Raw genomic sequence first — 10,296 nt, 5'->3', positions numbered from 1 at the left:
TCTCTTTTTTTGTAACCAAAAACAGTCTTTCCCAGAACTTACTGGGAACAAAAAATTGCTAGCTGGATCCTATGTGCCTTGTCAAATTTCATTTATTTTCCTGAGATTATAGCAGCTAGGCCTTTCACAGAGAGGGCTTAGATTAAGCCACAAGTTAAAGGCCTTAGTTAAAGGGATATTTCTCCCAAAAATGGAAATTCTGTCATAATTTACTCGCCCTCATGTCGTCACAAACATGTAAGGCTTCCTTTCATCTTCGGAACACAAATGAAGAGCTTTTTGATGAAATCTGAGAGCTTTCTGTCCTTCCATAGACAGCTACTCAACTATTACTCTGACGCTTCAAAAAGTTCATTAAGTTCATTAGTAAAACTAATCCATATGAATTGAGCAGTTTAGTCCAAATTTTCTGAAGAGACTCAATCGCTTTATATGATGAACAGATTTAATTTAGGCTTTTATTCACATAAACATTGACCAGCGAACATAAACAGAAGCTCAACTGAACCTGCGTAACATGAGAATGAACCTCATTGGTTCTTGCAGAAGCTCAAACATGCTGCATAACACGAGAATGAACCTCACTGGTTCTCGCAGAAGCTCAAACATGCTGCATAACACGAGAATGAACCTCACTGGTTCTCGCAGAAGCTCAAACATGTTGCGTAACACGAGAATGAACCTCATTGGTTCTTGCAGAAGCTCAAACGTGCTGCATAACACGAGAATGAACCTCATTGGTTCTCGCTGAAGCTCAAACATGCTGCATAACACGAGAATGAACCTCATTGGTTCTTGCAGAAGCTCAAACATGCTGCATAACACGAGAATGATCCTCACTGGTTCTCGAAGAAGCTCAAACATGTTGCGTAACACGAGAATGAACCTCACTGGTTCTTGCAGAAGCTCAAACATGCTGCATAACACGAGAATGAACCTCACTGGTTCTCGCAGAAGCTCAAACATGTTGCGTAACACGAGAATGAACCTCATTGGTTCTTGCAGAAGCTCAAACATGCTGCGTAACACGAGAATGAACCTCATTGGTTCTCGCGCATCAAGCAAACATGCTTGAGCTTCCGTTACCACAACGGATGTGTGTGTTGATGAAATGTTTATATGTGAATAAAAGCCTAAATTCAATCTGTTCATCACATAAAGTGATCGTGTCTCTTCAGAAAATTTGGAATAAACCGCTCAACACATATGGATTATAGTTTTACGATCTCTTTGACATAAAGCTCTCATTTCATTAAAAATATCTTAATTTGTGTTACGAAGATGAACGAAAGTCTTATTGGGCTTGAAACGGCATGAGGGTGAGTAAATGGAAAGAATTAACATTTTTGGGTGAACTAACCCTTTAAATTAGGAAATTAGGTTTAAGTGACTTTTATATACATGCCTTTGAAAAAAACATTACTGTGTGCATCTTGAGACAAAACAATGGCCCTGACATATTTTAATAGTTTAAGTTCAAACCGCTTAAACATGCATTTTAGTGTGGGACTGGGCTGAAGCCTTGTCTGTGAAACTGGGCATTGATGTTTTAAAACAATCAGTTACTAGAATTTCAGATGATAGAGGATTCAAAGAAACTAAATGTAGGCTATTAGGCTACAGAGCTCTTAGCCAAATAATTGACTTTTATTTACCAGCATGTAATAGACCTCGATCATTTTGTCTGACAACGACAGTGCCAAACCTATTTGATTTTTTATAAGGACGAATATCTCTGGCCCGAGGTGTGAATGAGACTCAATGGAGGTTCTCTGACTTCAATACAGAACAATCGTAAAGCTGTTAAGACATCTCAATTGTTGAAAAGGATAATTGATGTATTAGTTTTATGATTGATTTTCTGATGCAAGATGCAGAGTTGTGAATTTGTATAGACTCAAGTGTTTTGCATATCTCTGTATTCCCCTATTGTTATTGCAATAAAAAAAAAGAAAAGAAAAGAAAAAAGACTCAATGGAGGAATGAATGTCTAACCCGCGGGCGCCCTCTGTCGGCTGTCGCCAGAAAAGATGCACAGCTCTTCTACAGCGCATTTATATCAGGCATCCCTTGACACTCCGCTCATTCTCCTACACAGTTGAGTGTACGACGAACGCCTTTCAAATCCTGCTCTGTATAGACGTATGTTTGGAGTTTGACATGCTGAATACCGTACTGAAACAACTGAAAAGCCACCCGGCTGTAAGTATTTCAGATTTCATACTGATGATGCTCGTGTCTGTTAATGATGAGGATTCATTTATTCTCTCCAATCATGTCTCTGAATCATTTCAGGCGTTGCGCGTTTGCTAATACATCCTCTGCTCGAGGGATGATGCACTTTATTTTATAGGCTGTTTGATAAGGTTTCAATAAACTTAACGGCCACATAGGGGATGTCACGTCACAGTGATTAGAAATTCTGGCCATTCTGTGATGGAGAGGGTATTGGCATTTCCCAAATGTATTTATACCGCGTGCTCGTGAATTCCCCATATAACAACAGTGTCTGAGCACGTATGCCTGCTGTAGCCTAGATATATGCCTGCATATATCTGTCATATATGGCTGTTCAGCAGCTGTCAAGGGCATTGAGGTTAAATAAGCTTTGCCTCTTTTATTCATTTAGCATAACAGCTTCCTATCGAGACTTACAAGACTTAAGCATAAAATATTAGAACAGAACATACATTTGCCTGTGTGAAGGAATTCTAATGTGGTTGATCGGCAACATTTTGTTTTTTGAATATAAAAAAAAAACACATTATATTCTATTACATCAAATTATGTTTCAGGTCTAATATATATGATGATAACAGGGTTGACATCTATAGGCGGCGTAATAAACAGGTTATTGGTTGTTCAGCTGTATTTTGAGCAGTTTAGTCATTTTTTAGTAATTCATTTATAATTCTTTCTCTCTTTGAAGTTGATTCCTCTCTTTATTTTCATCGGTGGTGGAGCGACCATGTCTATGCTATACCTGGGCCGCCTCGCTCTAAAGAACCCTGACTGCTCGTGAGTAACCTTTTCATTCAGTACCTTATCAAACATATGGAGAACTGACTGAAATCTGTCAACAGATGGGATCGCAAGAACAACCCAGAGCCATGGAATAAGCTGGGGCCAAATGACCAGTACAAGGTGAAAGCAACATTTACGTAGACCACTTTTTTTTGCCCATTTCTGATAATGCAGCTTTGTATATTTAGCTATTATAGCCAAATAGTCTCATGGTGGTAATATTCTGTACTTTTCTGTTACTTAGTGTATTAATATTTAATATTAACCAATTTTCACCTCCCACAGCTCTTCGCTGTCAACATGGACTACTCTAAACTGGAGAAGGACAGGCCTGACTTCTGAGCAAAGTGAATCAGCTGGGTGTGGTAAACGCTGCACTTCCAGCCCCGGCCTATTCAACATGACATCAGATGCTAGAATGTGAATCACCATAAACAAATCTTTAAAGAAAGGAAAGTGAGCACATACACATAAGCTATAATATCTGAATGTATATCTTTAGTCAGAAACAATATTTTCTTTACAGATACACATATTGACACCTCAAAGGAAATGCATCATCAAACCTGTAACAATATCATCTATAGTTATCCTCCTGTTATCCAAATAAACAAGACAGACAGCAATAAAAGAAGTGTTGTGTGTGTGTGTGTGGTTCAGGTATGGGGAAAAATGTCCCCACAGAGATGGCAATATCTGAAAATCCTTGTCCTTGTGGGGACATTTTATACAGAATTATGCTTTTTTATGCTTTTATAACTGTAAAAATGCAGAAAGTTTTCTGTGATTTGTAGGGTTAGGGCATGGAATATGGGTCATTGACGAATAAGGTCTTTAAAAGTGTAAAAAAATAGAATGGAGATATAACTATATTTGAAACCATTTTCTTTTTAGTTTACCTAGGTGTTAACAATAAGATTTTGTGGTTTGTACAAGCAATTAACACTGTTTTTTGTCATTTTTTACAAGATGGAAAAAATGTCACCAAAAAAGTCATTCGGTTTAACCACTGATTTGAAAGTTAAAAACTGATTTGACATTGATGTTGAGATAGTATATAGTGTGTACCACAGAAGAAATATTAAATAAAATTATCACTGATCTCATAAATGTAATCATTTATTGGACTACTCTAAACACTCCAACATATTCAAGTAAAACATTGCACAGGGAAAGGAGAAAAGGGGAAATGTAAAAAAATATTTTTAAATATTTAAATATTAAATATTTACTATATCGGTTTTACTGAATGACCTTTTGACACTTCAAAATCTTTAAAATACCTTTATATGTAGTAAAATATAATTAAAACCTTTTGGATTCAGTAAAAGAGATCAAGTTGTACTACCTTACATACTTTGGATGTTATATATTTGTTGTTTTATTATTATTAAGGCATTTGGACAAAACAATGACCCGTCACGTCATTACAGTTTGTACAGTAGGCTATAAAAGTCATTATGTGTATGGAAAGTCCTCATAAAGCATGGAAATTCAACACACTGTTACTCTGACAGAGGGTATTTTGCCTTACAATAGATGGCGCCATTTGCTCAAAAACAACTTTGGTCGTTTGGTCAGACTTAAAGAGATAGTACACCCAAAAATGACAATTCTGTCATCATTTACTCACCCGCGAGTTGTTCCAAACCTGTATTAATGTCATTCCTCTGCTGAACACAAAAGAAGATATTTTGAAGAATGTCAGTAACCAAACTGATGGGACGTCACTTCAATAATATTTATTTTCCATACTATGGAAGTCAATGGGGCCCATCCACTGTTTAATAGGCTATCTATCTATCTATCTATCTATCTATCTATCTATCTATCTATCTATCTATCTATCTATCTATCTATCTATCTATCTATCTATCTATCATGTTGGATTGCCTCCTGTCATTTAGTTAAAGATCGAATGTGGAATACCACTTTGCAATACTACTTTATTCTGAAAGGGGGCGATATTATGTAAGTTTACTTTATGTATTTAATTTGTTTGAAAATACATAAATATACAAAATTGAAGCGGTTATAATAATGTTATAATGTTAAATTTGTTTGTTTAAACATGTAAAATGTTTTAATATGATTTTTTTCAGTGAGGCTATTAGCCTATAATTCGATGGCTTTTAAGTTTAAAAGTTTTTTTTGTTGTTGCATTAAATCTAGCTTACATGTAAACTATCAAACTAAACAAATGATTAATGTTTTCTATGCAAAGTTGTATTTTGCTTACGAACCCTGGGGTGTATTATTACATGCGTTTCTTGCTTGAAAGAGTCTGGCAGTGTAAACTTACTCTATTAAGTTTCTCTCCATTGTTAATAACATAAAGAGCTCATAAAAGAGCTCCCCGAACATTCTTCTCTTTGAGCTGAGCGAAGTCCTGATCTTTCCTATTAGAAGCTGCTAACATGACAGAAATGGGTCTTAATCTTGGCCATGAAAACAGACATGACGCTCTCAAAACAGATCTATTACCCAAGAGGCTCTGTAGAATAGGTTTATAAGTGGGTGTGGGAACTTGTCAGTGGGTTTCTGTGAGGTTGGAAAGTGTTTCCAGTAGGTGATGACAGGAAATTGCAATTACTGAGATGAACAAATAGTTCTTTATAAACTTAATCCACAAGTAGCCATACGTTTATTAAAGCAATCTGTTCATATTGATCAGAACTATAATGTTTTTTGGGATGATCCTGAAGGTTTCGTAGTCCTTATTTTCTTTCAGTTGACTTGGGTGATATTTTTCCATACTAGATTCTAGGCTTGTTTGGATAAAGAACCAGTTTTCATCCGTTGTAAAGGCTCTAAGATTTCACCACATCCCCATTCTGCTCCTGTAGGGAGTTGGTCAGTGAGCTGATGATAAAAATGTGAAACCAATATTGTGTGGGACGGAGGTCTAACAGCTGGGATTATGTCCTGAGCTCTTTATTGAAGGAAAAACATGGCCAGGAAGGATTTGTTTATGTACGGGGTTCATTGCAGATGGTATAAGCTTTCAATCGCAAATATTTTGTTACTTCAAGCTTCACTAAGCATGAGGTAATGTGTTAAAAGGATATTTCCCAAAAGGATAGCCCCCGAAATTCTTACTAACTAGCTGGTGGATTTGCATGACCCTTGCTGCACTCTTTAAACAGGTCATGTTTTTTTCCTAATTTTCCTGGATCCTTTGACATATAAAATGTCTTTGTACCATTAAAACATCCTGCATGTTTCAAGGCTTAAAATGTCCTCTTCATTATGAACAAAGCATTTATTTAACCAAGCTCCAAAAGTGATGTGTCACAGGCAAATACATTTGACTTCCTCAATTATCGCACCATAGACCTATATTGACTTTCAGTTGTTTAAAGTCGGCATGAAACGGAAGTTTCAATATTATTTTCTTTGGGACGTACATCTGAAATGGCTTCTCAAACAAGAAAAAAATCTAATAAAATTGGGGAGGGACTTGATTTTGCCCATCAAAATTTTATTGGATCGTTGGATCTATTGCTGTGATCTCAAGTGGGTGACTTTAAAGTCACTAAAATTGACAGTTAAAATTTGTTATGGAATATTGCAGTATTTATGATTTATCTGTGTGCATCATTGTTTTAAAAAATTCATATGCCCCATCAAAATAACTTTCCCTCCCTCTTGCAGCGATATAGTATGAATGTGTGTAGTATGAGCATTACATAGGCCTAGGCTACTACATTCGCCAATCGCCATGTTGTCATTATCATGTGATCTACCAGCATCTGTTGTGTCCATTCTTAAATCCTCTTACGTGGATAGAAAGTGTCCATCATATTCACACTTCCGAATCTTCCCGGTAGTAGGTCATCTGCGTAATTTTTGCCTACTGTTTACTGTGAATTCTGATCTACTTCTTTTGTCACATAGGGTAACATGAGGAAAAATCCCCCCTTTAAGAACAATGTGGATTTACTTTTAATCTACAACATATTTAGATATAGCCTAAGTTTAGCGTGTGCTAGATGAAAATGCATCAGCCAATGTGTTATTATAGGAAATAAATGGAAACATTTGCTAATTTAGTTGTTATAGCACAAAATGTAAATGGGGCTTGGGGTCATCTTACCCCAAGGGTCAAATTTAGACTTTTTACTTCTAAACAGAAACCATAAATTTTACTCCACAAATCCCTCATTTACAAAATATAGACTCAAAAAACTTTGATATTCAACATAATACATTTGACATATATCACAATTTTCCAGAGATACAAAATTAAATCAATTCCCCTCAAATCTGTTTCACAAATCTCATCTCATCTCATCTCATCTCATCTCATCTCTTCTCTTCTCATCTCTACTGACACGAGGACGGGACAGCCTGTCACTCACATGTAACCACAGAATTAGCAAACAATCAATTAATTAGATCCAATCAATCTCGATGGACAAAATTAAGTCCCGCCCTACATTTTTTTCTTGTTTGAGAAGCCGTTTCACTCAGATATACGCCACAATAAGGAACAAAGACTATCACTACTTCATCCATTTCATGCCAACTTTATTCAGGAATGGACAAAGTCGGTCCTGGAGTGTCACTGTCCTGCAGAGTTTAACTCCAACCCTAATCAAACACACCTGAACAAGCTAATCAATGTCTTCAGGATTACTAAGGCTACAGGCAGTGGAGTTTTTATTTATTTATCAGGGTTGGAGCCAAACTCTGCAGGACAGCTGCACTCCAGGACCGAAACTGCCCATCCCAGGATACAAATGCCCTTTCAGTTTTTTGACATACTCCTGACAACAGAACAAATATAAAAGTAAAAGAACTTTCAATTCGTTAAAACAGCTTGTTTACATCTACAGTACAGACTTTAGAAGGATCTCAGTGACAAGAACAAGTGGATGGTTTAACTTTAAGTGGTAATAATCTGGCGAGGGATTCAGAATTCAGGACAAGTCAAGTCATCTTCATTTATATAGCGCTTTTAACAATGGAGATTGTTTCAAAGCAGCTTTATAGAGATAAACGTATAATTTAAGGCAGGGTTCACCAATCTCGGTCCTGGAGGGCCGCTGTCCTACAGAGTTTAGCTCCAACCCCAATTAAACACACCTGAACCAGCTAATCAAGGTCTCACTAGGCATACTAGAAACTTTCAAACAGGTGTGTTGGAGCTGGTTGGAGCTAAACTCTGCAGGACAGCGGCCCTCCAGGACCGAGATTGGTGAACCCTGATTTAAGATAACAGAAATTGTTTTGGCTTTATAGCGGTTCTTTAATAAAGTTATTTTCCAGCTAAAGTTAGTTTTGATTGATTCGCTTCCGTCTCGCAACGATCATTTGTTATTAAATTAGGGGCCGCTAAGATGACACCATTCTCTCTACACAGACTTTAAACGCAAACCTGTGAGAAATGATGATGGCATTCACATGCGCATTAAGAATTGGTTCTATAGTTATGTGCGTTTATATATGTGCGCATGTTTGTAATTCCCTACAAACCAAGCCTAAACAAAGTACTGGTCTTTCCTTATAAATTTTGATACAGAATTTTATTTTATTTTATCACTTCGGGGTAGGTACGCAAAACGAATTTTCCCGACAACGTTTTATCTGTAGAGTGGTAAAGGGATCCTCCATAGGGAGAGACTAATTGGCACTGCGTTGTCATCGGGTTCAGGCAAAGGTCCTTTGTCAGATCTGGATACGGCCTGGATCCGGCAGGCTGCGGAAAAACCTCGGGATAAACAAAGACACTAAAATTAGCGTAGATGCCGTTCTTCTTATGATGTAACGAGTATATCAGGATTTATGGGATGTGTTCCCGGTTCCGGCTGACCTAATCTATGCAGCCTAACATTGAATTATAGAAGTCTATAATGTGTTATGTGTATGCTAGGTCAAAGATATGTGTTTTTAGTCTAGCTTTGAACTGACAGAGTGTGTCTGCTTCCCGGACAATGTTAGGAAGACTGTTCCAAAGTTTTGGTGCTAAATAGGAAAAGGATCTACCGCCAGCAGTCGATTTTGATATTCTAGGTATTATCAACTGGCCGAAATTTTGAGATCGCAATAAACGTGAAGGACTATAATGCGTTAAGAGCTCACTCAAGTACTGCGGAGCTAAACCATTTAGTGCTTTGTAAGTAATCAGCAATATTTTAAAATTTATGCAATGTTTAATAGGCAGCCAATGTAGTGTTGACAGAACCGGGCTAATATGGTCATACTTCCTGGTTCTGGTAAGAACTCGAGCTGCTGCGTTTTGAACTAGCTGTAGTTTGTTTATTAAGTATGCAGGGCAACCACCCATAATAGCATTACAATCATCTAGCCTTGAGGTCATGAACGCATTAACTAATTGTTCCGCATTTGTCAATGAGAGCATATGGCGTAATTTAGATATATTTTTAAGATGGAAAAATGCAGTTTTACAGATACTAGACACATGACTTTCAAATGAAAGATTGGTATCAACGAGCACACCCAGGTTCCTAACCGACGACGAAGACTTAACAGAGCAGCCATCAAGTGTTAGACAGTATTCTAGGTTATTACGTGTGGAAGTTTTTTGTCCAATAATTAGAATTTAGAAGTAGGAAATTACTAGTCATCCAATTTTTTATATCAGCTATGCATTCCGTTAATTTTGTGAATTGGTAAGTTTCGTTAGGTTTTGAAGAAATATACAGCTGAGTATCGTCAGCATAACAGTGAAAGCTAATTCCATGTTTCCTAATGATATCTCCTAAGGGTAGCATGTACAGAGTGAACAGCAGCGGTCCTAGTACTGAGCCTTGTGGTACATACTGAACTTGTGATCGATAAGACATCTCTTTATTTACTGCTACAAACTGATAACGGTCAGATATGTATGATTTAAACCATGCTAATGCAATTCTACTAATGCCAACATAGTTTTCTAGTCTATTTAAAAGAATGTTGTGGTCAATGGTGTCAAATGCAGCACTAAGATCAAGTAACACTAATAGAGAGATACAACCACGATCGGATGATAAGAGCAAATCATTTGTGACTATAACGAGAGCTGTCTCGTAGATATCAGGTGTGAAAATCCTCGCAGATATCATTTCTTTCTAAAAAGGAACAGAGTTGTGAGGATACCGCCTTTTCTAGTATCTTTGACAGAAAAGGTAGATTCGAGATCGGCCTGTAATTGACTATTTCTGTAGGATCAAGTTTTTTTAACAAGCGGTTTAATCATAGCCAGCTTAAAGGTTTTTGGTACGTATCCTAGAGACAAAGACGAATTAATGATGTTAAGAAGAGGATCTA

At 37.0% G+C, this 10,296-nt stretch overlaps 1 protein-coding gene across 1 annotated transcript; it reads left to right on the top strand.

Annotated features, from left to right (window-relative positions):
• The first annotated feature begins 2,026 nt into the window (after nucleotides 1-2,026).
• ndufa4b (NDUFA4 mitochondrial complex associated b) lies at nucleotides 2,027-4,129 on the top strand. The gene is made up of 4 exons (XM_079852233.1): nucleotides 2,027-2,202; nucleotides 2,930-3,018; nucleotides 3,084-3,144; nucleotides 3,310-4,129. The coding sequence occupies exons 1-4, from the start codon at nucleotides 2,161-2,163 to the stop codon at nucleotides 3,364-3,366; spliced, it is 249 nt and encodes an 82-aa protein (XP_079708359.1). The 5' UTR covers nucleotides 2,027-2,160; the 3' UTR covers nucleotides 3,367-4,129.
• Nucleotides 4,130-10,296: the final 6,167 nt, after the last annotated feature.

This window comes from Squalius cephalus (assembly GCF_949319135.1).
Source record: "Squalius cephalus genome assembly, chromosome: 19".
Lineage (NCBI taxonomy): Eukaryota > Metazoa > Chordata > Actinopteri > Cypriniformes > Leuciscidae > Squalius > Squalius cephalus.
This window is presented reverse-complemented; position numbering and strand designations above follow the sequence as displayed.

Bases quoted from the DNA above. Each gene is read 5' to 3' on its own strand.
- ndufa4b (XM_079852233.1), top strand. From the start codon at position 2,161: ATGCTGAATACCGTACTGAAACAACTGAAAAGCCACCCGGCT. The intron at 3,019-3,083 runs GTGAGTAACCTT...ATCTGTCAACAG, and splicing joins CTAAAGAACCCTGACTGCTC to ATGGGATCGCAAGAACAACC. The intron at 3,145-3,309 runs GTGAAAGCAACA...CACCTCCCACAG, and splicing joins GGCCAAATGACCAGTACAAG to CTCTTCGCTGTCAACATGGA.